The sequence below is a fragment of the Molothrus ater genome, chromosome 5 (assembly GCF_012460135.2).
Source record: "Molothrus ater isolate BHLD 08-10-18 breed brown headed cowbird chromosome 5, BPBGC_Mater_1.1, whole genome shotgun sequence".
NCBI lineage: Eukaryota > Metazoa > Chordata > Aves > Passeriformes > Icteridae > Molothrus > Molothrus ater.
Window position 1 is genome coordinate 54570732 of NC_050482.2, and position 27945 is coordinate 54598676.

General features: G+C 47.2%; 1 protein-coding gene across 1 annotated transcript; it reads right to left on the minus strand.

Moving 5' to 3' along the window:
* CD9 (CD9 molecule) lies at window positions 1-27698 on the minus strand. Its single transcript, XM_036404940.2, has 8 exons — window positions 27539-27698; window positions 9654-9753; window positions 6046-6143; window positions 4363-4437; window positions 3324-3416; window positions 2744-2833; window positions 1057-1140; window positions 1-345 (listed from the first exon to the last, which is right to left on the minus strand). Exons 1-8 carry the CDS (start codon window positions 27602-27604, stop codon window positions 280-282), a joined length of 672 nt encoding a protein of 223 aa, XP_036260833.1. The 5' UTR covers window positions 27605-27698; the 3' UTR covers window positions 1-279.
* Between the last annotated feature and the right edge of the window lie 247 nt (window positions 27699-27945).

The window sequence follows — 27945 nt, forward strand, 5'->3', positions numbered from 1 at the left end:
GACAATACATCTTACTCTTTATTAAGTATCAAATTGTCTCCACATAAATTACAACCAAATTATGTAAGTTTCAAGAAAGTCAGATATTTTATGTACAATGTTTGTCTTGAGTCAGATAAACCTTTATCGTTTTAACCTGTAACATAAAAAGCGAACCTACATCAGTACCAAATAAAGCATTAAAGAGGTAACAAATATGTAACGTTTTAGAAATGCTCTCAGAACATGGAAGTTAATGGTGAGGATTTGTATAGTGCAGGAATCTTGGGTTTGCAGCTCTTAGACCATCTCTCTTTCCCTGCGGATGGCACAGCACAGAACCATACTGAATATCATGCCAACAATCTGGAAAAAAAGCAAACAGATTAGAAATCAGAAAAGCAAAGCATGTGCTTTTATCAGCATGAGAACAAGCTGCTCTTCACAGCCCAGAGGTCACATTTATTCTGTATTTTTACACTTTACTCTGCCATTCCCCACCCCCCAATCCCCAAAGTTCATTCCCAGGAATCCCATTCACCTCAGTACTTGAAAACAGATCACAGAATATGTCAAGTTGGAAGGGACCCACAAAGATCTTCAAGCCCTGGCACAGCACATATCTCCTAAGAAAGCTTTGATCATCCCAGCATGTGCTTTTTTCCAGAGAGGTCAAACAAAAGTGCAAGGTTTTTTAGCAGCCCTGTTATTTCAGCCCTCTATCAGAGCCTGTAATTGTTATAAAGGAAAGAGAAGAAGAATCCCCAACAGATATTAGGATAAAGATGTGGGCCAGCAACATGACCAATACATCTTCACTCCATATATACACACATCACTGATAAGATTTCACCACTGCTGAAAGTGCAAGGAGGCAGATCCTAATCCAAAGCAGAAGCAGGAAGGCCAGAGACATCCCAGCTTCTGCACTGCCTCGGGGCCCTGCAGCACACACCCAGATCCTGCTGGGACTTGTCCTCAGTGGAATGGCCTTGTGAGCTGTGGGGCCAGGCACTGCTCTACAAGACTTCTGCTCTGTGTATCCTCTGACCACCCTCTAAATATCTGGAAACTCACCATCATTACAGCAATGCCAAGGCCAACTGCTCCAATGACGTTGAATTTGGATTTGAAGACGTCATCAATGGCATCAGGGCAGGACTGAAATGGAACAGATGGCTCATTTGTGTTTTACACACACAAGGTTCATTTGAAGACTCATCTTTTAAAAGCTGCTTTGATCTGGCCTTTACTGTGACACCCTTAAAGAGAGCCAGGGATGGTCCTACACACACAAGAGTTGGTGGAAAAATTTAAATCTACTCTTCAAGTACCTCAGAATTGTTAACAGCACCTTGACTACAGCAGGATTCCCCTCTCAATCTGAACACGCAGTTTATCAGGCTTGGCTTGTTACTAATTGCTGTCAGCACTTCAGATGATGCTCATCCCTTATCAAAAGATATTTAAAGCCACTCTTGATATTGCTAATTGCTACTGTAATTCACAGAGGAGCCAGTTTAATGTTCCCAGAACAAAGAATTACCCATGCAACTAAAAAAAAAAAAAAAAAGTATAGTCCTTTTCCCAGAACAGACACATGCTGGCCAGTAAAAAGAACAAGGCACTTTTACAGAGGTATAAATCTTTAAGAGCCTGGTAGCTGGTTGAAGTCTCATCCCAGCTTCTGTCCTGCTTGATCCAGCAGCAAACATCAGTGAGCTGCTGAAAGCTACCTTTTTTGTTGCTGTTCCTTATCCAGTCTAGAAAGAAAGACTGAATCTGAGATTAAAGGGATATACTAGTAAGAATGAGTTAGTTCAATCAGAATACCAACACAGCACTGCTTCTTAGAGGTACACTCCATTACATTTCTTTGATCTTGTAATCTATCCACTGTTTTTCTAAAATTGGGAATGGGCATCACAAGATGAAGCTAAAACACACAGCAGAATAAAAACAAACAAAACCTGTGTGCAGTCTCAGCTACTCCCACACACTCCAACTCAGACTGCATGGACAGGACTAAAGATACAGACTGAACAATCTCATGTGGGCAGATATGTGAACTGTCAATTAAATTGAAAAAACCCAAGTCATTACCTGAATTCCTGCATGGTAAGAACCATAGACAGACTCATACAAGACATACAAACTGTCTTGGAGCATAAAGCAAGAGCACAGGATGTTTGTAAGGAAAAGAGGAAGAGAGGTGGTTAAAAACTAAAAAAGCTGTTTTCTCCTCTTATTTGTGGTATACAGGCACATCTGCAGCAGTACTCCAACAGAGAAACCTGATTTACAGAATTGCCTTCACAGTCACCAACTCACATGAGCAGGCTACCAACGCCTTACCCCTCCCTGTCCTTGCTGAAGCTTCAGACTTGCTCCCACCCCAGACTCTACTTCTCCCTAACAAAGAGGGAGCTGACAGCTCCGAGCAAGCACCAGGAAGATGCACTGAGAAGAGAGCTCTCAAGGCACTGTGAGGGGGTTTTTTTAGGCAAACTTTTGATCTTCCACTGCCCACCCCACCAGTGATTCTGTGACACGCAGACTGCACATTTCCTGAGCAAGGTCAGACTTCCTGCTTGTTCTTTCCGCAGTAACGGTGGATTTGTTTTCCACAACCAGTCTGATCACAGACACAGACGGACACACCAGTTTGGCATGGGCTTTTCCCACAGACTGGGAGGGTTTCCTGAAGTGTGTTTCTCACTCCACCCACTGAGCAGAGCTGATGGTGAATTACATCAAGCATTACCTTGATAGAGAATGACTCAGACAGTGTCTTTGCTGGACAGGTGTCCATGTACTGCTGCTCCACAGCTCCAGTAAGGCCACAGCAGTTTAGCTACAACAGAAAACATAGAAAGAGACCCAGGTTAAACAATCTTTTTGTTCAGTAATCTGGTAAAAAAAAAAAAAAAAAAGGGAAATAATTTACATTAGTTTTTATTACAGACCAAGTCCTGTCAACATGACTGCTATAAACCTAATTTTAACAAGCCTTTATTAAATTAAAGGACAAGGTTCTGAAAGGAAGATCTCTAAGTACACACAAAATCATTTTGGCAACTGCCTGTGCTCCTTACAGACACAAGGCTGAACCCCTGACTGAAAAACAAGAAAAAACAAGAAAAACAAGAACTAGTTCTGCAGAGAGACAAAAGAAAAAAAAAGGCATCCTGAATTCATTTATACTACACAAAATCATCTCTGCAATCTTTGGTTTCTTCTAACTGGTAAAAAATTCGTACAGGGGACTAGGTAGGATGAAGAACATGTGAGGAGCAGTTGCATTACTGCATTACTGTCCAGGTTAAGCAGAACCATATACTTACAGTGAACTGAAATGCTTTCAGGGTGTCTCTGGCACTTGTCTGAGTTCTCTTTCTGTAGGTGTCCATGTAGAACTCCTTTAACTCATCAATAATCTAAGGAAAAGCAAAAAGAGTTGTCTATTAATGGTGTGTTAGTGTCATATCTTGTATTAATTATGAAAAACTTGCTTTCAGCAAGTCAGTCATCAAAACTCCTGTAGCCTACAACACCCATTCTTCTGCCATGTACAAACAGAGGGTGGATGGAAGGCTCACCTGTTTCAGGTGAGAAATAACTGTACACTCACTTTAATAGCGACACCTAAACAGGTAAGACTGCTTCCCCTTCCAAATGCTAGAGAACCAACTCTTTGCCCACTGGCTGCCCAAAAATATTCCCTATTCTACTGTACCACAAAAGTTTCTATATTTCCCCATTAAATAACACAATGTGAGCAGAAAAACAACCCTGGTCACTAAGTATGTGATTTTGAAACAAGACAGAATCTTGACTGCTTGGGAGGGAGAGGCCATATCAGTCATGCTTCAGGTGCAGATACACTCAGCTGTCAGATGACCCAGCTCCTCTCTGGAAGTGGTAAAGCCTCCCAGCCAGACTGCTTCAACTCACAACTCAGTCAGGTACTCTCTGGAAGGCACCTCTAGCAGGCAACAGCCTCTTGACTCTGGCTTCCCTGCTACAGTCATTTTTGAATATTACAGTTAGATTTTTTTGTGTTGTTTTGCTTGAATCAGCCTTTTCCCCTCTCCCCCAAATTCTCTGGGTAATAAGGATTTGACTTGTACTGGTATAGATGTCAGCAGATTGCTGACTGTAGGCACATTCATAGAATCATGGAGTGTTTGGGGTCAGAAAGGAACTTTCAAGATCACCTGAGTCCTGCCCCTCTGCCATGGGCAGGGACACCTTCCACTAGACCAGGCTGCTCAGAGCCCCATCCAACCTGGCCTTGGACACTTCCAGGAATGGAACAGCCACAGATTCTCTGGGAAACATGTTCCAGCATCCCACCACTCCCAACTTTTAAAAGCAACCTACCTTTTCTTTATTTGAAAATCCCCAGATCCCAGCAGCAATTTCAAGGGCAAAAATCACAAAAAGGAAGAAGAAGAACTAGAAAAGAAAGACCATATTCATGAAGGCCAGAGCAGCACAAACCAGCATCACACATGTACACTGCAAGTTTGTCCAGACTTGTGGGAGCTGTCACTCAACCAGGTTGCAGTTGGAGGTCTGAGACATTGGTAACACCAGGAAAAAGGAGACTGGGTTAGCACTTCTTCCCAGAAGCATTGGAAAGTCTGGCAGTGCTCTCCAAGCACCAGTCCCTTTTTTTTGATCAGTGTTAATTAAAGCCAATCATCTGTTAACTCCAACTTGGAAGCTGTCTGAGTCATTCAGACACATCACAACAGCTGGCACCAATTCTTTACTCTGGTTTGTCACTCCTGTTGCTTTAGGAGTCATTACTTGATTCCTAGCTTGCCACCAACTCCCAGAGAGCTAATCATCATTTTGTTGTATATCCCACAAAACACAAATGAAAGTTTTCTGTCTCTCATTGACTACCAGACCCAAAACACCACTATAATTTAGGAGCACTTTAAAGAGATACTCAGAATTAGAAAGGGCTAGAGGTATAATTTTGCAACAAATAAGTGAATTTAGGTTCTTCTGTGACACAGAAGAGGAATTGTTCTTTCAGTGGCTATAGTTGCTGTATTGCACTAAATAGTAAATAGTTTATCTAGCTGTTGTTTATGCACTGATCACATGGTTTGTCCCATTCCCTGCCCCCCCCCAAGCCCCAGTGGTAAGGTAATGGTTTGTTCCAGGTGTACTCCTCCCCTCACCCCCCTTCCTCACTTGTATCGCATTGGCTGTGGCCCCCTTCCTCCACACCCTTCCCTTGAGCTTAAAATTTCTTGGGAGGAGATCCCCAAGCCTCTTTTTCTCCTGGGAGGTCACCTGCATCCTGAGGTGACTCCTATCAAGGAATGAAACAGGACTTTGGTCCCAAGGAGAAGAATGCCTCCAGTCTTTTACTTTTGTCCTTGTAAAGGCTGTGAGGGGCCAAGGGTCAGAGCTCGCTGGATTGGACCCGAACACCCCAGGAGAGCAGCCTTTACATATAGTAGTTGACTTTTATTAACTAAGTCTTCTGGTTATTTGGATGACTAGTTTTGCAAGCATACAGATGTGCACTAACCCAGTAAGCTCTACTGCCCACCCCCAGTCTGAAAACAATGAACTTGCACTCCAGTAATTAGCTTGCAGAGCAGCTGTCAACTAGAAGAGCTCATCCTGTGATAATGAACAGTAGAGCCTTGCTGTTTCAAGCACCAAATACCACAGTTTTGGTATCAGAGATTAAAGATTGCACCACATTCAGAGTCCAGGATGAACTGCCTAGCAATGATAGCACTGCTCTTATCAATATTTTTGTTGTGTTCATAACACTCCCAGCCTTGACACTTCAGTGTATGTCAGACACATCCAGCCTCTTGATATCATCCTCTGTTCAAATGCAGCAGGAGCATCTGGATTTCAGGCCAGAAATTAGAACTATATTTAACAGTTTAGTATTACGTAGGTGACCATGAGTTTAAACACTCTGATTGTTCTGGGTCCACAATCTGCTGCCCTTGAATTACACAGTAATATTTTCCTTCATTTCTCATCATGTTGCTCAAAAATTTAAGTATTACCCTGAGCACTTACCAGGCCAAGCATACACTGAGATTCCTGTGATGCACCACAGCATCCCAAGAAACCAACCAGCATCATAAGGGCACCAGCTCCAATAAGGATGTAAACACCTAGGGAGGAGAAAAACAAAGATGTGCAGGTCAATTGAGACCTCAGCAGCAAGGTATGAAATTAATTGCTCCACAAACAGCATTGGTAGCTTTTGCCAAGGTTTAAGCTGCTTTACTGAGGTGTTTCAAGAAAAAAATGAAGCGGGGGAGAAGGGGGGGGAGAAGGGGGGGGAGAAGGGGGGGGAGAAGGGGGGGAGAAGGGGGGGGAGAAGGGGGGGAGAAGGGGGGGGAGAAGGGGGGGAGAAAAAAGAAAAAAAAAGAAAAAAAAAGAAAAAAAAAGAAGAAAAAAAAAGAAAAAAAAAGAAAAAAAAAGAAAGAAAAAAAAAGAAAAAAAAAGAAAAAAAAGAAAAAAAAAAGAAAAAAAAAGAAAAAAAAAGAAAAAAAAAGAAAAAAAAGAAAAAAAAGAAAAAAAAAGAAAAAAAAGAAAAAAAAAGAAAAAAAAAGAAAAAAAGAAAAAAAAAGAAAAAAAAAAGAAAAAAAAAGAAAAAAAAAAGAAAAAAAAAGAAAAAAAAAGAAAAAAAAGAAAAAAAGAAAAAAAAGAAAAAAAAAAAGAAAAAAAGAAAAAAAAGAAAAAAAAGAAAAAAAAGAAAAAAAGAAAAAAAAGAAAAAAAAGAAAAAAAGAAAAAAAGAAAAAAAGAAAAAAAGAAAAAAAGAAAAAAAGAAAAAAAGAAACAAAAAGAAACAAAAAGAAACAAAAAGAAACAAAAAGAAAGAAAAAGAAAGAAAAACAAAGAAAAACAAAGAAAAACAAAGAAAAACAAAGAAAAACAAAGAAAAACAAAGAAAAACAAAGAAAAACAAAGAAAAACAAAGAAAAACAAAACAAAGATAACAAGAAAAAAAAGGGGCTGCGCCTAATTTTCAAAGCAAATGCATCTGATAAATAAAAATTGATATATAATACCTTCATTTTGACACAATTAATGTGTATCCCTACTGCACACAAACTCACAAGGTTTAGAAAATTGGCAGGATAAAGCCATCTAATACAACCTGTAAGACACTTTTTACAACAGGCTCAGAGCCAAGACTTATCAACTTCTTCTCAGGTGAAGATAGAGACAACTGGAATTAGAAACAACTGAAAGAGTGATTTATCAACAACTGCAAAGTCTCAAAGCAGATGATTTTATAATTCTTCAGATTATAAAAAGTGTCAGAGCTTGTAAACTATTCTGCCCAGAAATAAGGTAGTGAGTATGTTGAAGCAGAAAGAATAAGCATTTCTGAAGTGTAAGGCTCCATTTATGCCAAATCCTCTGGCTCCTGAACTTGGGAACAACCAGCCTAATCATAATAGCTGTGAGCTGGAGACCACAGCAAGATGTGGCGAGCAAGAAAACTCTCAAAGGATGGCAAAGAATATTAGAGGGGTGGTGAAGCATCAAAGAATCAGCACAAAGCATGTGGAACAAGCAGGACACTTCTATCAACAGGGACATAAAACCAGTTCAATCCTAATTAAAAGGAGCTAGATGTAAGCTTTTGCAAATTATATATTCTAGACGCAAACCAATAAGATCAGCTGCCAAAATAAACAGCTCCTTGATGCAGCATTTGTAAGGGATTAAGCCTGACATTTCTTATCAGGAGGAAATTCCAATATGGACTTTTAAACCTCAGCTTAACCTTTTTCCATTTTGAAAAAGAAGAAAAAGAGTCCATCAGTAACACTTATTCCAGACTGAGTTGTACAGAAAGCCTTTGAGGTAACTTGCTTTGTAACTTACTGCAGTCAGTAACTACTCCCAGAAAATTATGTTAAAGCAGAAATTCCTATTGAGCTTCTTTTTAAAACTCAGTTCAACCTACAAAGATTTCAAGCAGGTTCCACTGGCTGCATCCAGCCAGTAGCTTAAGCATCACATCAGAAAACTTTTATGTTTTAGGAGATGAAAGAGTTGTTTTAGACGACCCAAAATAAGACTTGTTAAATATTCAGCTTAACAGCCAAGTTTAGATTTCTGTTCTTTTTCTGAGGTCCACTTGAAGCATCTGGGAATCTTCCTGGCAGCTCCAAGAACCACCCAGTTTGCTAATTTGCCATCATATCAAGGGTAAACCACAAATTTTCTCACAGATCACAAAGAAGCTGCAGGCATGCAGACAGGTTAAGTCCCTGGGAGCATCTCAATATTCCCAACTATGGCCTCTATACCATTCCTAAGAGTATTCTCTTCAGGGATAGGCCAACCTAGGACTAAGGCTGCAACATAAATTGCACCTCCTTATAAGTGACCCTTCAGATACCAGCCTGGGAGTTGTCACAGCTGAGTAGCCAAGGACAGGAGCCAGTTTTTTGGCAAGAGAAAGATGAAGCTATTCTTTAAAGACTTTAAAGACTGCCTAATCAAAGATTGCCTAATTCCAACCCCCTGCCATGGGCAGGGACACGTTCTACTATCCCAGGTTGCTCAGAGCCCCATCCAACCTGGCCTTGGGCACTTCCAGGGATGGGGCAGCCACAGCTTCTCAGGGCAACCTGAGACAGGGCCTCAGCACCCCTCAGGGAAGAATTCCTTCCTGATATCCAACCTAAACCTGCTCTCTGTCAGTGTGAAGCCATTCCCCCTTGTCCTGTCACTCCAGGCTCTTGTCAAGAGTCTCTTTCCAACTTTCCTGTGGGCTCCCCTTCAGGTACTGAAAGGCCACAGTTAGGTTACCTCCAAAGCCTTCTGTTCCCCAGGCTGACCAATCCCAATTCTCTCAGCCTTTCCTCATAGCAGAGGTGCTCCAAGGGTCTGAGCACCTACAGGTGACAATAACCAAGTTATGTGTGTTCCCCTGCCCAAGCTTAAAAGCAACTGTAGAGACCAAAATCAAAGTTCAGATAAAATCCAGTTCATTTAGGAATTCCCATGACATTAACAAACTAAAAATGTGTGTGTCCCCTAATTAATGACCTTACAAATGCCTTCCACATGGTATAGCTAAAGCTACATTGATCCACACTGGCTGGAATAATTCTCATATGTACCAAGATGTTTGTGCATTCAGTTCAGGATGAATTAGGAGATGTAGGGTTTTAAGAGTTCAACAACAGTGATTAAGGGATTAAGCCTGACATTTCTTATCAGTGCTCCTTCTGAGAGATGAGGCAACAGGAGTTGTGTTTTGGGTAGCTCAGGTTGGTCACTCTGGAGAAAAAAATATTAATTACTCAGTTTAGCATGAAACTTTGCTGATGCATATGGTGATGAGCATCAGGAAAAAACATCCTCTGTGTCCTCCAGGAGCCCCTGGGATTACAAAATGTTTACTGACAGCAACAGAGACAAACTACTGTGGGAAAAAGGCTGAAGAGCCAAGAAACCACTCACACGGCAGCACTGCTGTCTGCCCAAGAGCTCACAGGGGAAGCTGCCCCCAGCACCAGCCAAGGGAAGCTGCTCTTGGGGTGTTTAGGGCTGTTTTGCCTTTTTACCCTTTAAGAAAAGCCAAGGTTTCTGAGCAGCCTGGAAATCAGGACACAAAAGTGTGACCTATCCCCTAAGTGATCCCCCAGCTCACCTGTGTAAAACTTTGTGTCAGATTCCAATTCAAAGACGCTTTTGGTCTGTGAATCAAAGTGAAGCCATAGTCCAATTGCAAGCACTGCTGTTCCTGCAAGCTGTAAGAACAAGGAAGGCTTGTTAAATGATACCAACTAATCCACCCGGCCTTGCATTAGTAACAAAATCAGAAACAAACACAGGATACAGCTTTTATTTAAGAGATGGTAACAAAGGACAAGCATGAAAGGGGATACCAACGCATGAACAAAGTCCCAGACATGAGGCACCTTGTTGACAGAGGCATTTACATAGTATAAACTCCAATGCCACAGGAGATCAATGCCATTCTTGTTCCTTTCTGAAAATATCCACGGTTTAGCCAAGTGTCAGTATTTTCACTGATCCTTACACACATTGTTTTATTCTGGGTGGATGCAGACATTGCATGGCTTAGAGACCTTAAAGCTTCATACTGAAGAGCAAGTGTATTACAAGGAAAAGTGCCTTGTAAGGCCAGCCGGAAGTTTTAGTGTATTAAACAGACTGCTGAGAGTTCAGTCTACCATGGAAGGGAGTTCAAGAAGAGTGCCATTCTTGCCAAACATGATAAAACCAACCCATTAAGTGACCACACTGACAGGAATAAGAAAATACCAGCTGCAGCAGTAGAATGTTGCTGATCGGGAGCAATACAATAGCATTTTAGTTAATATTTAGTTTTATTTCATTATCATTGTTGTGGTGGTGTGTGATGTAACGTTGTTTGATTTGGTCTGGTTCATCCTGAATAGTTTCCCCCTCTTTCCCTGGAAATCCCCAATTTCTTATCGTTATTTGTCTATCATGTTTCCCCTCCCCTATCCATCAGATGTGTCTTGTTGTCCCCACCCCTGGCCTTTGTCCATCACTTGGCAGCCCTGCCTTTCCTTCTAGAACCTTCTCCCCAGGGTGTCAAGTGATTGGGCAAGGGCAGGGACCCCTCCCCAGTTTTTTGCTGATTTGTTAGCCTCATACGTTCATCAAACTATGTATCAGTTTTTTCATACCCTCATTTGCCGTCGTGTTGCCCCTCCCAGGCCCTCCCCCTTCCCTTATAAGCTGTCATTTGCCCTCAGTTCGGTGCTCAGTCCTTCTCCCTCCACCCTGCTTTTTCTCCCCCTTCGACCTTCCTCCAATAAACCTGCCAACCCTTCCTGAAGGCTGAGTCCTCCTTTCCTTGCCTGCGCCTCCCTGCGTCTGCCGCCCTCCTTGCTCTCGCATCGTGGATCTCATCGGGACCCATAGGCGCGATAGGAGCTCCGGGCTCCTCAAGCGCCCCTTCGCCGCTGATCGGGGCTGAACGTGAGCCGGGCAAACTCATCACCCCAGCACCGCAGCAGTTTGGCGCCCAACGCGTGGCGTGAAGACCCCTGCATCTGAGGCAGTCTGCGATCCTGAACACCGTTCGGAGGACTGCATCTCGGAGCAGGAGTCCCGCGACGCGCGGGTTGGATTGCTCTAATCCTTTGGGCGACTCACCGCTCTCCGTGTAGCACGCCCTCGTTTCGGGAGGTGCGGTGCTCCGGAGAGAAGAAGGCGACACCCTCTCAGCGCACCCTAAAGAGGCCGCCTTCGGCGCAGGCAGCTCCCGCTAGCAGCAGCCTTGGTTCGTCCCCCTGACGGGTGAGTCTCTTGGCTGTGTTGTACAGCCCACCACCTGACCTCACGGAAAACCTGGCATAGGCATCCCGGTCCTCTCCTCGGCCAGTGGGAGGGGGAGGTCAGGGTCAGTGGGGACCCCGTTTAGTTTTATTTTAGATTCCTTTTGATTTCCCTGTTGCTAGCGGTAGAGCGAGTGGCTGACCCCTGCGTATTCCATCTGCAAATATGGGTGCTAAACTGTCGGCCACTCAGAAAGGGGTTTTTTACCAAGTTGTGGGTACCCTGGGGGGTGGGAATTATAAGTTTAACAAAAGGGAAGTTAAAAGTTTAGTCCGCTGGCTGACCCATACCTACCCCGATTTAAATGCCGAGTCAGTCCGGGATCCCAAATTCCTGAGGCGAGTCCAATCCCGCCTTCAGAGAGAGATCCAAGCTGGCGGCAAATCCTTTCAGAGCCATTTTTGTTTAATATCCCTTCTGATTTCTGCCCTCACTGTTAAACCCTCCTCCCGGACTCAGCCAGCGGACCCCCAGTTATACCCCAGTTCTCCCCGTCCCCATGCGCCTGCCCTTCGTTCCTCGCGCCCTCCTTCCCGAACCGAGTCCCTGCGGGGAGCAGCCCGCGACAGCCCCGCGCCAGGGAGACACCCGTCCCTAAGTTCCTCGCGGGCGACCCGGTCCCCGAGCCTCCGAAGGTCTGGCCAACCTCCGGAGGAGACTGTTCCTGCTCCCTCTTTCCGCACCCCCTCGACCCCAGTTGTTAAACCCAAGGTTCGTTTCAGTTCTCCGCGGTCCTCTCGCCAAGATGGCGTCAAATCATCCCGAAATGGAGGGGACCGCGTGTTCAATCCTAAAAAACCCCCTTCTCCTTCCCAGAGTTCCCCCACTCCTTCCCGGGCCCCCCCCCAAATCCCTCCCCTTCCCCCCTCGCGGGTTCCTCCCACGTCCCCTCCCCTTCCCCCTCCCCCTTCTCCCCCCCCTCCTCCTCCGCCCCCTGCTCCCGAAACTCCTCCCCCTCCTCCCCCGCCTTCACCCCCTGCAACTCCTCCCCCTTCCCCTCCTCTCCCACCACCCCCCGCCTCTGCAACGACGTCATGGGGCCCCTCCCACAAGGGGAGGCACTTTGCTGCAGAACCCTCCCTCCAGTTCCCACGCCGGGACCCTCCCTCCCCCGCTCCCGGTTCCCACGCCCTCCCTTCCGGTTCCCACGCTCTGGGGGCTAGCGGGGGGGGGGGTCCCGAGCCGGGGACCGGAGCTGTCTGCAGTCCCATCAGCAGCCCCGGTCGTTTTTCATCCCGCGGGAGATGGGACAACCCTGGCTCAATGGGTCCCCTTCTCTCACTCGTCCATGAAGGAGCTGTGCAAAGCACAGAAAGAGTTCGGGAGGGACTCCGAATATTTTCGGGGACTCCTTCAGGCCGTCCTGGCGGAGTCGGTCATTACACCTGCCGACCTCCGCCGAGTCTTCCGCTGCCTCCTCAATTCGACCGAGCAAGTGCTCTGGGAGGCAGCGTGGAGAAAGGAAGCCTTGAAGGTGCTCCCGTCCCTATGGGATTCCCCGAACTCCCGGACGAGTGTAGATGGGGATGTCATTTCCATTGACCATATGCTTGGGACGGGGAACTGGAGTGACGGAGCAACCCAAGCCAGAGCCATACCCGTGGAGGTTCTGCAGCAAACTGCCCGGGCGGCTGAGAAAGCTTTCTTGGGGTTGCGAGCGGCCACACCCCAGGTCCCATATGCCAAAGTCCTGCAGGGTGCCGAGGAACCATTCCTCGAGTTTGTGGAGCGGCTCCGAAAGTCCATTAACTATCAGGTTGAAGGAGAACACTTGCAAGCCGAGCTGTTAAAAGAGATGGCATTCCTCAATGCCAACTCGGCTTGCAAAGATGCAATCAACAGCCTCCCTCTGGAGCCAGCTCCCACCCTGCGGGACATGCTTTTGGTGTGTGGGAAAAAGGTATTAGTTCCATCAGGTACCGGACCACCACCTGCCGCAGCCTCCCGTCTGAAGACACCTTTTCGTCCTGCCGCCGCCGCCGTCGAGGAGCCCCCATTTACCACCGACGTCTGTCCCACTACCGCGCAGCCACTGCCACCAACATCAGCCCCGGTGCCCAAGCCTCCAGCCACACCGTGCCATCTGTGTGGGAAGCTGGGGCACTGGATGCCCGCATGTCCCCTCAAACAACAATTTTATGAGTTTAAAAAGTCCGTGCAGGGGACCCACGGGCAAACTGTTCAAAAAAACTAATTAAACAGCGCAGCGGCCCCCTGCGCCAGGACACAAATGCGGAGGCCTGTTCACACCATCCGTCCTGGCGGGAGAAGAGGGAGAACAGTGAGATAATGCCTCCAACTGGACTTGACTTTCATACCGGACTGACACAGCCACCTATTAATACTCATGCTCTTTCATCCTGTGTTTCCTCCCGTAGGTTGCAGCTTGCGGAACCATTACATCTCCGTTCCGCCGGTTTCCACCACGTTGCTGTCCTCCCGGAGGGTCTAACAAACTGGGAATGTCAAAGCCACAGTCTCCTCGTCCTAGGCGACACAAAGGCGACCCCACCAGAAGTGAGTATTGTCCCGAGCCTGCTTCCCGCTGGCTCGGAACAAATCTCACTCATGCTGCATTGTGTCCACCCCCCGCTCTTCCTACCGAAGGGGCAGATAATAGCCCAATTCTTCGTCGTGCCACGACCATCCACTGTTTCCACTTTACCATCTATAAAACCTCAATCAGCGGCCCAGGCCTCAAACATACCTACAGTAGCCTGGGCTCAAGCCCTTGGGCATGAAAAGCCCAAACTTATTTGTAAATTAAAAAAGGGGGGAGAGCAAGTCGCACTACGCGGCTTGCTGGACACAGGGGCAGACGTCACGGTTATTCCCTCTCGGGATTGGCCGTCGCGTTGGGAACTGCAAAGCGTCCCTGGCCACATCAGAGGTGTAGGAGGGCTTCAATTGGCGAGGCAATCGAAAGGCATCGTACAAATTACGGGGCCCGACGGACAATTGGCTTCTGTTCGTCCGTTTGTATTAGATTATACGGAACCCCTGTGGGGGAGGGATCTCTTGGCCCAGTGGGGAGCCCGAATTGACCTACCAGTGGCTCCCCAGGTTTTTCGGGCAGCGACCACTGCTGAGCGCCCCACCTGGAAGCTGGATTGGCTTTCGGATGAACCAGTACAGGTGGCGCAGTGGCCGCTAAACAAACAAAAATTAGCGGCGCTCAACGAGCTCGTGCAGGAACAACTACAGAAAGGGCATTTAGTAGAGTCCATGTCGCCTTGGAACTCTCCCATCTTTGTCATTAAAAAGCCCAACAAAGACAAATGGCGACTCCTGCATGACCTCCGTCAAATTAATGCAGTTATTAAAGATATGGGACCCCTCCAACCAGGGATGCCGTCCCCTGCGATGCTCCCTAAAGATTGGAATTTGGCAGTTGTTGACATAAAAGATTGTTTTTTCCAAATTCCCCTACACCCTGATGACGCGCCGCGCTTCGCCTTCACGGTTCCATCCATCAACCGTGAAGCCCCAGGCAAGCGCTACCATTGGACAGTATTGCCACAAGGCTTAAAGTGCAGCCCGGTGATCTGCCAATGGTACGTCGCTTCCCTGCTGACCCCTGTTCGTGCAGCTGTGGAGTCAGCCGTCATCCATCATTATATGGATGACATTTTGATTTGTGCGCCAGACGACGACCTGTTGGCTCATGCGCTTGACCTAACAACCACTGCGTTGGTTGCTGCAGGGTTTGAGCTGGCGCAGGAAAAGATTCAAAGGATGCCACCCTGGCGGTACCTCGGCCTTGAAATTACCAAGCGGACCATTGTTCCGCAAAAATTGGCAATAAAAAGCAATATCCGAAGCCTAGCAGATGCCCACCAACTGTGTGGTTCTTTAAATTGGGTGAGACCTTGGTTGGGTATTCCCACGGAAGACCTAACCCCTCTCTTCAATTTGTTGAAGGGGGGAGAGGAGCTGAGTTCTCCCAGGACCCTCACCCCGGAGGCCAAAACCGCTCTGGAGAAAATTCAGAGTTTAATCTCGGCCAGGCAGGCCCACCGGTACCAACCGGGCCTGCCATTCCGTTTTATTGTTCTGGGGAAACTGCCACACCTTCACGGCATGCTCTTCCAGTGGGACGGAGTCATCGGGAAGAGCAAGGACCGCGGGGCGAAGGACCCTCTCTTGATCATAGAGTGGGTATTCCTGAGCCACCACAGGTCCAAGAGAATGACATCGCCACTGGAGCTGGTGGCTGACCTGATCCGGAAAGCGAGATCACGGATCAGGGAGCTGGCAGGTGAGGACTTGACGTGCATTCATCTTCCCATTAAATTCGGCACGGGCCACCTCAAATTAACAATGTTTGAGAACGTCCTTCAGACGAACGAACTTTTACAACTAGCTTTGGACAGCTACACGGGCCAAATTACGATAGATCGGCCGGCCCATAAATTGTTTAATCAAGAATTTATTTTTACCATCAAGTCAGTACAGAGCAAGAGACCCCTCGATGCCCTGACCGTTTTCACTGACGCATCTGGAGCATCCCACAAGTCAGTGATGACTTGGCGGGATCCTCAAACTCAGCGGTGGGAGGCAGACATCACTGTGGTAGAAGGATCGCCACAAGTGGCTGAGTTAGATGCAGTCGTCCGGGCTTTTGAGAGGTTCTCTGAGCCATTCAATTTGGTAACTGATTCGGCATATGTAGCCGGTGTAGTGTCCAGAGCGGAGGGAGCAATCCTCCAGGACGTCTCGAATGTTCGTCTTTTCGAGCTACTCTCCAAAATTGTAAATTTAGTCTCCCACCGAGAGCAGCCCTTCTACGTAATGCACGTAAGGTCGCACACCGACTTGCCGGGGTTCATTGCGGAGGGCAACAGGCGCGCTGATGCCCTTGCCGCTCCTGTTCAGGTGGCCCCGCTCCCTGATCGCTTCGGTCAGGCCAAACTAAGCCACCAGCTGTTCCACCAAAACGCGCCTGGCCTTGTTCGCCAGTTCAATCTGACGCGCGAACAGGCCAAAGCTATCGTGGCGACATGTCCCCAGTGCCAGTCCCACCAGCTTCCATCATTGGGCCTGGGGGCAAATCCTAGAGGACTTTCGAGCTGTGAAGTGTGGCAAACAGATGTCACTCATGTTCCCTCCTTTGGCCGGTTGAGCTTTGTTCATGTCTCGATAGACACTTTCTCCGGCGCGGTATTCGCCTCCGCCCACACGGGGGAAAGAGCAGCGGATGTCGAAAAACACCTACTTCAGGCATTTGCTGTTCTGGGCATCCCTAGGCTGCTCAAAACTGATAATGGGCCTGCGTACAAGTCCAGGGAACTGCGCCAGTTCCTGCAGCAATGGGGAATAGAACATCGAACAGGCATCCCCTATTCCCCGACAGGCCAAGCCATGATAGAGAGGGCTCACCAAAGCCTTAAGAAAACTTTAGAACACCAGAAATCCACCACAAAGGTAGAGCCCCCTCACATCAGACTCTCAAGGGCGATGTTCACTTTGAATTTTTTGAACTGTTCCTTTGAGAGCCTGAACCCGCCCATGGTTAGACACTTCGGGAGCCACAACGCGCTGCAACCTACAGCCAAGCCTCCGGTCCTCATCAAGGACCCGGAGACTTGGCAGACCCAGGGGCCCTTTGACTTGGTGACCTGGGGGAGAGGGTACGCTTGCGTCCTCACTCCTTCTGGTCCCAAGTGGGTGCCCTCAAAGTGGGTTCGGCCTTTTGTGCCCAGGGAAGCGAAACACCGGGCGAAAGAGCAACAAGTCCGTGTCGCCAGTTGGAGGCGCCGAAGGAAGCCCCCTGACCCCCTTCTTCCGCCTATCTGTTTTTTATTCAGTGATGAGCCAGAACCATTCGAATATTTAGTTCACGTTTCTTAAAACCCAGTTCTCCTTCCCTGAATAAGTTAGTCCCCCCCATCCCCCCTTTCCTTTTTTTGTTGTTTGCGAAAGGGGGAGATGTGGTGGTGTGTGATGTAACGTTGTTTGATTTGGTCTGGTTCATCCTGAATAGTTTCCCCCTCTTTCCCTGGAAATCCCCAATTTCTTATCGTTATTTGTCTATCATGTTTCCCCTCCCCTATCCATCAGATGTGTCTTGTTGTCCCCACCCCTGGCCTTTGTCCATCACTTGGCAGCCCTGCCTTTCCTTCTAGAACCTTCTCCCCAGGGTGTCAAGTGATTGGGCAAGGGCAGGGACCCCTCCCCAGTTTTTTGCTGATTTGTTAGCCTCATACGTTCATCAAACTATGTATCAGTTTTTTCATACCCTCATTTGCCGTCGTGTTGCCCCTCCCAGGCCCTCCCCCTTCCCTTATAAGCTGTCATTTGCCCTCAGTTCGGTGCTCAGTCCTTCTCCCTCCACCCTGCTTTTTCTCCCCCTTCGACCTTCCTCCAATAAACCTGCCAACCCTTCCTGAAGGCTGAGTCCTCCTTTCCTTGCCTGCGCCTCCCTGCGTCTGCCGCCCTCCTTGCTCTCGCATCGTGGATCTCATCGGGACCCATAGGCGCGATAGGAGCTCCGGGCTCCTCAAGCGCCCCTTCGCCGCTGATCGGGGCTGAACGTGAGCCGGGCAAACTCATCACCCCAGCACCGCAGCAATGTCTGCGTGTATGCCTTCAGGTTCCTCTTAATATTGGTGCCTGTGTTTGTAGCAAGTCACTTTGTGTATAAATTATCCTCTGGATGAAACATCTGGCAAAAGCCACAGGAAGTGTTGCAAGAAAGAGGGCATGGCACTCTGGTAAGGCCAATGGCAACAGTTTGCTTGGAAGAGACTGAATCCTCCTTTAAAAAGAAAAGAAATGGGGTTTTCTTGCATGTAAAAAAATGAAGAAACCAGGACAAAGTATAAAGCTGGAGTGTGCTTCTCAGCTCTTCCTTTGAAGACCACTGAACTATTAAAAAAAGCTCTACAAAGTGAGATGAGGACAGAAATCCCAAACATTGAAGCAGACGTTAAAATTTTAAACTTAAGAGTGAGCAATAAGTTTATGAGGTCCGGTGCTTTGGTCAGGCAAAGCACACAGGAAAAGCAAAAATAAAATCCCAACAAGGCCCTTGCAGAAAGAAACAACATTCCTGATTTACCTCTAAGAAACGGGGAATTGTTTAATAACAGCAATTTTTAGTGGGAATATGGGCAGTGTTCCCTTGGTGAGCACCCAAGGATATGACAACCCTTCCACACCAAGCCCACCTGAGAGGTGGGAGCCCAAAAGCCCCTTCTCCCTGCTGTGGAAGAGTTCCTGCTCACAGGCAGCCCCAGCTTTCCTAAACCAGCTTTTCCTGTACAGCAGGAACCCAAGTGCCAGGCCTGCCTCCAAGAAGAGCTGCAGGGCTGTAACTGGGAAAACAGATCAACTAACACACAACTCAAAGAGCCAAACCCACCTGGAGGATTCCAGACCTAAGCAAAAGGCCTTTGTTGGTGTTTCTGGTGCTTACTCCAAAGGCACACCTGCACATACCTCCTGCTTGCCTTGCTAGGGCTACCCCGACAATATGATTAAGTTATGCTGGAGCACCTTTGTACAACACAGAATGCCACAACAACATCATTATTTCAATTTCTTGTGCCACAGCTGTACCCCAAGGGGAGGGAGAGGTGCAAAGGGGAGCTGCAGAGAGAAGGGTTGCTGCCCTCCTGGCTGCAGCATCACTTCAAAAAGCCTTTGCCACCTCATCTCACCCCAGTGCTTCAGTTCAAACATCAGAAAGGCTTAGTGATGGAAAAAACTCTTTGAGACTGCTGTTAAGTCACCCAGTATTTAGTAACACTCTGCTTGAGGCTCCCTTTCCTGGTCGTCCAGCAGTTGTCAGCTTTTATAGCAGATCCAGATCCCCATCATTAGAAGAAGCCTAGAGCCTCTGCTGGTTTTGCTAGGAACTCCTAAATTGTGAGGCCACAAGCCTGAACACCCAGCTCTTCTCACCTACCAAATTTATTTACAGCTTGACAAGTGCTTGAATAGAGAGCTCTGCAAATGGAGCAGGGCACAGAAAAGGACTGTAAAACTAAAGAAACTCTTAAACCATAATGTAGCCATGCAGATAGTCTTAAAATTCCAAGCAAAGCAGAAGGTTCAGTTAATGCCCTCCAGAAAAAAAACTCATCTGTTCACATTGGGCAGAGATGATGTACCTAATATAGCTCCTTTCAAAACACAATTTTAACTCTTCCCCACCACCACACATAGGTACATGGCATGTTTTCTCCTTGAAAAAGCAGTCACTTAATCACAGAAAGATTAAGAATGTGCCAAGGAGACCTGAGACTTACAGGATCACAGAACAGTGATAACACTTTATGCCAGTGAACTGCTGCACAGCACTAAAAAAAGGGGTAGAATTAAACAGATTGATAATTCTCTGCATGGTGGATTAGAAATAAAATGCAGCTCCTTCATGCAAGAATAAGAGACTTTCTGTCTCAGTTTCTTAAGGAAAGCAGACTTCTGTTCTCAGATTGTGCTCTTCCTACTCAGACTGACCACTGAACTAAAAAAAGGCAGTTTTGGAGCAGAAGGCAAGAAACTTTAAGCTTCAAGTTTCCATCGAAACAAGGGAGAAATGAGGACAGAGCAACACCAGCCTCTGAGGAAGAGAAAAGCACAGCCCCATGGGCACTTGCCAGCACCACTGGCCAGTGTGGCACACTAGAGGCTGAGGCACTGTCACCTCCCTGCACACCCACACTATGCCAGCAAGATGGGATCTGTGCTGGGATGGTTTGGGAGCTGTGTTTTTCCTTCTTGGGAAAGGGGTGCAAAGCCCCCAACCTCAGCTGCGTGGAAGCAGATCACCAGATAATCTAATTGCTGGGTTTTTGTTTGGTAATCCAAGGGGATTCCCCATCTAACAGATCTATTTTGTCACAGGAGTTGAGCAATACTGTGCATTTCTAAGTAGCTCTATCCTGTGCTGAAAGAGAAATTTAGTAGGAAAAGAGCAACACTGTATTCCTGAAAGTAATCAATTTTGTCTGGTTTCACACACATAAAGAAGAGAGTGGGTTCATGTGCTTATCAGACAGGTAAGTAGTATGTTTTTATAGTGACAACTACAGCAAAAAGAGCTCAGAAGACAGAGTTGGGTTTTTTTCCCAATCTGGCCAAAATGTGAAGTTAAAGGGATACTGCTCACTCGCTGTTTTGGAGAAGTTTGTGGCAGTGATCTTCCAGTAATGGCATGTCCTGGCACAATTACACTATTGACTTCCCCGCTCCAGCAAACCAGGCTTCCTTGTTTGCGCTAACCACTACTCCCAGCTCATTCCTGCTCTGCTTGGATGTTCCACGGCTGCAACAATGATAAAACTACCTGGCCACTCCTCTCCTACCCCTGTGGAGGCTTGTCATGTTGTTTTTTTTTTTCATTACATGCAAACACACCCCCTTTGCTCCTAAAGCTCACTCCTGCATACAGCTTTCTGCCTGTTGCAACAGGAAAACCAGCTTTTTCGGTCCATCTTCCTTACTGACAGCCCTGCACGTTCCCTAGTGAGCCTTCTGTGCAGGACTTCCCTCCTCTCATCTATCCCACTGCTCTGGGGCATCCCCCTTGCTTGGCCTCTGGGTAAATCGAAGGGTGTGTCCCAGCCTTCCCTGTGAGAAGAGATAACTGAGGAAGGACCTGAACCAGTCAGGATACACTTGAGATGAGAAAACCTGTGTATCCTGGAGGCAGCAGCCACAAAGAACACTCTGCCTTTCTCCCCTCGTCATTCCTGGCTAAACTGAGCATGAGTTTGGAGTGTGCCACAGCACTGAACACTACCAGACAATTCCCAGAGGATTTCTGCCCCGCTCTGACTCCTGAGGTTTTGCAGATACGGCCCCCCAGCAGAAAGCTTGCACAGGAAACCCTTAGATTTAATGACAATGTCATAAACATGTGTTAAAACCTTGAGTTTTAAACAAAAAAAAACCCCAAAACACCATTTGTGTTAACACATCCCATAGCAGCACAATGTAGGGGGGAAAGAGGAAAAGAAGGGGCAAAAGAAGGAAGTGGAAGCGGCAAAAGGAAGCGGCAAAAGGAAGCAAGTGGGTTTTGCCATTTTTCCATTTTTGACATCTTTAGGCCAAGTTTACATACAACTTCTACCAAGCTTATGGCATTACCTCCAGCAGAAGAAGGTATGTCATTATGTGAAAATAAAGAAATCAGTCAAAAAAAAATACTACTTTCAGTGTTGTCAGCTAAGTATGGTATCTAACAGAACACTTTTTCTTGAAGTAAGAAGGTATGTCAGGCTCAACACTACTGTTCCATATTTAGGTTTACACCCGGATGTGACAAGAAGGCATTAAAAAGTCACCACCTTCACTTCATAAACACTTGAACTTTTAGCTAAAAATCTGATTGCATAAGAATTTACTTCTCACTGTTTTAGACTGAACTAAGAAAGCCAGAACTAGATCTATAATGGTGCAAAGTACAGCCAAAGAAATCGAGAACATTATGAGTAGTAATGAACTGTTTCTATCCTTTTACTGGCTAGTACTCCATAAATAAAACCCCATAAACAGTAACTACAAGTGAGGCTCGATGCCACTCTAAACCCTCAATTACAGAATTAGTGTTATCCACAACAGCACAGGTTTTCAGAGTTTTGAAACAGCTCCCCTAACACTTCTGCTATGTGGGCTTGCAGTTATACAAGAAACTGCAGCTATTTTCAAGCTAGTTTGGAAAATAGTAGATTGGAAAGGAAGTATTTTCTTTCTGCTTAGCAAGTTTCAAAAATGTTGTGGCCTATGTTAATGCCACAGCACCTTTTGCAATAAAATGGTGCTCCAGTACAGTACGAGAAGCATTACAAAATTCCTGAATCACTGCCTAGTGCCCATTTCATACAAGTTCCTATTCAGAGGCTAGTCTACTATATTTGCAATTAGAATTGCAAATAGGAGCCAGGACTGGTGGAACTCTAAGTAGCTTCACATCAGATTTCTCAAGGCAACATACTCCAAACTCCATTCCTGACCTCACAGAACTTACCAGAGTCAATATACACTGAGCTGAGCCCAAGCAGCATTAGATTCTCACACTGTACCCAGCAACTGCATCAGTTCATTACAGAAAGCAAAAGCAACTAATTTCTGAGTTTTTCATATGTGCCTGCATATATACATACTAACAGACACATGCATATTTCCCTGCCCATCCTGCAAATCCTCTGCTGGAGGAGGAAAGACCCTCTGAATTGCTGTTCTTGGTGCACAAAAGCAACTGAGATTATGGCTCAGAACAAAGTCACAGGTATCTTCAAGCTACAGAAGTAAAAGGGCACTCCAGGCCTAATTCTGCTCATCTTACTTTAGCAGGTACTATCACACAAAAATGCATTTATTCATAAAACACACGGCACTCCGGAGAGTGGAAAGTCAGGACAAGAGAACTGCCCAATATTGGAAAGGAGCAAGAAAATGACTGCTCAAAACTTCAACATGAATTCTGCCTCTGTGCTACAACACTTGCTTGCCTAAAATACATGAAACCATAAATATTAGCAGCAGATTCCACAAAATCTACAAGGAGAAAACCCAGCATTGAAATTTAACAATGCAAGGCCTTGCTTTTGTTCAGCAGCAGGAAGCCAGTGGGAGAACAGGCAGGCACTTGCCTGTGTGATCCAAGTTGCTCAGAAGCCCACAGTTTGCCTAGGAAAAGACTTCATGACCAGGACCAACAAGCCTGAGCAAACCCAGGGAGCTAAAGGAGCACAGCTAAAGGCAGTCACTTATTACACAACTCAAGGCAATCCAGCATTGCTCACACTAAGGTTGGTCCAACTCTGCTAAGACACCTCCACTGCTCAGGTTTAAGGAACAAAATGTGTTGTGTCCATTGACTTCTTGCCAAGCTCAAGCCAGCCTGGTGGAAAAAAAAATTAGTTCAAAATTTTGTTGACACCTCCCTCCCACACCCTCAAACAGCCCCAAAACTTGTATTATTAGAAAGCAGACTGTCAGGGATGCCAGGGCCAGCACTGGCCATGCCAAGACAGCAGAGCTGTCTGCAAACCTATGTGGGAGAACATCAGCCCCAGAAAGGACAGCGCAATAGCAGCAAGGAGCCTGGTGCCTGCTGCAGTACTCCATCCCAAGAGAAAACACAGCCATCCCTACTTCCTACACCTCAGAGAGGGGAATGAACCCCAAAACTTACAGATCCATGCTTAACTGGACTTGGTGCAAACATCCAAAAGTGTCCCCTTTCTTCCATTAGGGCCACAAGCATGTTTTAAGCCAAACTCTGAAGCCCCAAAAGTTTCAGATAATACCACGTTAGTATCCAGCCTTCCTGGCTGGAGAAAGGCCATCAGATTAATCAAACACAAGATCCTCAGGAAGGGTTAAGAGAAGAGGACAGAAGGTAGCATTTCCCAGGACCAACCTCCTGGGCTACATGTCGAGCACTTATGCCAAGACATAGCACCTTGAGAGAAGAAAAATTAACAAACGGCTGCTGAACTCCATGTTAGCAGGTTGGACTAGATTATCTTAAAGGTGTTTTCCAACCTAATTCATTCTGTGATTAGCCAGTTATCCCTTGACCAACCTATTCATCAACATCTGCTAAGGAGAAGGTATCACCACTGTACCCACTTTTCTTCTGAAAAGGTCCTCTTTCCTGGCTAAATATTCCACAGCTCTTGCTCACTGCCTCTTTCAATAGAGTCAGGCCCTACCTACTGCCTGGACAATCATGATTCTAAGGATCTCTAACACATTTCCATGCTGAAGATAAGAGTTGCTGATGACAGAAACCCTCCTCTTTCTTTCCCAAACATTACGAAGTTTCACTATGATCCTCTCAAGACAGGCAGATGACCAGAGCAGCCTGCAGCACTGTGGGACACCAGGATGCCATAGATTTTGGGAGTTTTACACACCATATTCCATTTTCTCTCAGTCCTTCATTTCTGAAGCTGGTTTCCCTCTGTTGACACTGAGCACTCAGCTGGTGCTTTTGTAAAGCCATTATAGATTCTCTTCTCCCAAGGCTTCACTGCTCCATGGCAGCAGCTGCCCCTGAATCATTTAATTTCTATCTCCAGATCTCCAGGCAGCTTCCTGCTGGTGCCTCCCATGGGAATTACCTGATGCCTGACTTTGACACAGCACGGTGAGACTCTCGCCAAACACCCTGCTGTGTCAGCAGGCAGCCATCACCTCCATCACCCTGTACAATGGATGCCAGCCAGCACCCCCTGTGCTCCTCCAGATGAGGTGGGGCTATACTGACCATCACAGAGTTTGTACCAGCACTACTCCTTCTCTCTGCAACAGCAGAGCTGCATCTCACCACAGCCCTGCCTCCACTCCAACAGCCATCTCATTCTTGCCAGGATCTTACTCCAGGACTGCCTGGTTTTCACAAGAGGCCTGAGATTTCCAGATGACATTGAACAAGTGAACCAACACCAACCAGTCCTTGCCTTCTCCAGCATTCAGGCTTTTAAAGGCTCCAAGGCAGCAGCTTCATGAAGTCTGACTTCCCCTTGCAGTAGCCAATGTCCCTCCTATACATGTACACCAGCTTTTAAAGAATCTTCTCCTTGGCTCTTTCCAGATACTCCATATGTGCAACTCTCTGGATATCCCAGACTACCATAAAGCAAAAGCCCAGCCTCCAATTCACTGCATTCCAGCCCTCCAGCACGGAGAAGGGATGGTGAGGGGAGTTACCTAATCACAACTCACTTAAGAGTTCTGAAGTGTTTTGTGACTTTGGAGAATTGTTAATCAAACATTTGCTGCTCCTCTTGTTCCACCTCCTTTGCATCAAGAGATCAGTTCAAGCCTGTGCAGAATTCAAAGACAGGTTATGTCAAAGTCTTCCCCAGTAAAAAAAGTCCTGCCAAACTTGGTTCCCAAAACTTTTATACCTGGAGCTATTACTGCCTGGAAGGACTCCCTGAGAAACTCCCTTTTCATCATGTGTCTGAAGAGGGGTATGTTACTTAGGTTTGCTTTTGCAAATAACTCCTAAAGCTTTCCTTTGGCTAATGTTACTGTTATTTTATTAGGCTCACCAGCATTTATGAACTTTTATTTCCTTCCTTTGGATACAGCTTCAACTTTGAGGGTTTCTCTTTTTATTTCAGTAACTTCCTTTACCAAGCTGTATGAGCCTTTTGCTTCCTCTTACCCTTGTTCAAGCCTTGATGGAAGCAAATACATTCCACCTAATGCGGCATCCACAGCCATCTGCAGGTTTGGTGCAGACCTGAAATTCCTGACCTATGTTTTTGAGGCAACTTATTTCAAAAAAAAAGGAGGTACAGAATTGCACTTGGAGACAGCAAATTTTGTCAACGTACTTCCATTACTTCACAGACTTTTCACATCGGCAAAGCCATAAAAAACCATTAGAGCCTGTTTTCTTATTAGGGTGGTTCTTGCCTTTTAATGCTGGCAGACCCAGAACACTTTTCTTTTTATGCTGTTCAGTGTGGAATAACCCAAGACCCAGCTACTTTATTTCTCCATAGATGACACAAGGTTTGCTAACACTGTACCCCCTAAACGCCCCTCCAACTGTTTTCAGCAGGCCACAATGACATGTGGCGGCCCGCCTGAGCCAAGGACCACTCCAGCTGGTCAAACACATTTATCTCTGGCTAAGCCAAGCTGTTTGCATTTCACTGCCTCTTGGGGCCTCCAGACACTTACTGGGATCTCCAAAATGCATATATTTATCTCCCTTTAATTCTTTTTTCTTCCTCTTCTCTTTCCCACATCCTAGCTTGATACTGCCAGCCTCAAGAAGCCAACTTGAAAAGCCATCATCTCTCATCTCCTCTGGACAGCAGCACCACTCTTCCATCCACTCCATCATCAGTACAATTCTGTACTCATGAGCACCCCTAAAGGTAGGAGCCTCAGCACTTTATAACCATGACACTCCCAAGCAACAAGTACATCCCCAGCTAAACAAAACTCCTCTCCCTATTCTTAGCCTATCTGCAGACAACAAGGTGGTGAAGCTCAGGTTAGGAGCTTCTTTCAGGCAATGCTGTTGTCACAAGAATTTTTGTCCCATAAAATACTCTGCAGAAAGTCTGCAGCTTTGAAATAAACAAACAAAACAAGCACAAGGCAAACCATGAGTACTTCAGTCTCTTTTAACAAGAAGTTTAGAAACTCTCTGACTATAACTTTCAGGCAGTGCTTTATTAGGCTTTTCCTTTTGATCAGCTCTAACCCTGCAAATGCGACAGCCCTGCTCACGGTCCGGCGAGTCCCGAGTGGCAACATAGCTTTCCTGGGTCAAGTTCTGCACAACGTTCCTTAACTAGAACCCAGCTGTGTATTCTCAACTCTGCTGCAACCCATTTCGACATCGAGACATCCCGAGCACTTTACCCATTAACATGGCAACTTCCACTGTCCCACGGGCAGTGCTGCGACTAACTCCAGACGCGGCTCCTTCCCGCCACACCAACTTCATACCGCCACATCACAGTCACACACGCACTCCTCCACCGTGGCAAACAGCCCAGAGAAAACCAAGCTTTTTGAACCATACACTTTGCTCCTATCCATCAGGCACACAAACAGCTCCCATAGTACTTTTCTATGCATGAGCCAGCGCTAAATCCAGGTGCCCACGCCCCGAGTGCTGGAGGACAGCCCAAACCTCTCGGCTCAGCCATACTTTCTCGTGGCGCCTATCCAACAAGGCGTAGTAGGGCCAGTGAGCACACCGGAGACGTGATCTCAAGGGGTGCCGGTCTGCTCCGACAGATTAAACCCGAAGGGAAGCCACAGCTCCCACCAACACGAGGAGTTCACACACACGACAACCACAAGCTTGCAAGGAACCGGCTCACCCCGGGCACAGCCCCAGCACCGGGAAAGCCAGCAGGGAGCCCGACCTACGCACAGAGTTTTAGAGCGAGGATTGTGTGAAGTGCTGGGGGATGCTCAGTGGGGGCGGGCTATCCACAAACCCAACACTCCCTCCCCGCCTGACGGTAAACCCCAAAAACGTGAAAAATAAAGCGGTGAGCGCCCGGCCACACGCCTCTCTCCTTCTGGGGGGGGGGGGGGGGGGGGGGGGGAGGGGCTGCTAGTGGAGAAAACAGCCAAAACCAGGCATCAGAAAAGCTAACAAAACGCGGTTCCCAGTGCTTCCCCTCCCCTCCCCTCCCCTCCATCCCCGTCCCGCGGGCTCCCCGCCGGGCAGCGCGGGGGACACAGCCCAGGGGGCCTTACCCAGAAGATGAAGTTGAAGCCGAAGAGAAGGTACTTGATGCACTTGGTGCCTCCTTTGACGGGCATGGTGGCGGCTATAGACACAGTAACCAGGCTCCCGAGCTCCGACGCCGCTCCTTAAATGCGGCCCTGCCCGGGTGCTCGGGGACTCCCCCCCTTTCGCCCCCGGGGCCGCCCCCGGCCCCGCCCCGCACCTGCGGCCGCCCTGCTCCGCCCCAGCCCGGGCGAGCTCCCAGCGCTCCAGCAGCGCCTCACGGGGCCGGGCACGGCCATCCTTGGGGTTTGGAGTGTCCCGGCACGGAGGGGCAGCACGAGGAACGTCAGAATCCTGCTACCTGCCCAGCACGGCGCCGCCCCAGCAATCCCACCCTGTGCCTGGAGCGTTGCCCAAACACTCCTGGAGCTCT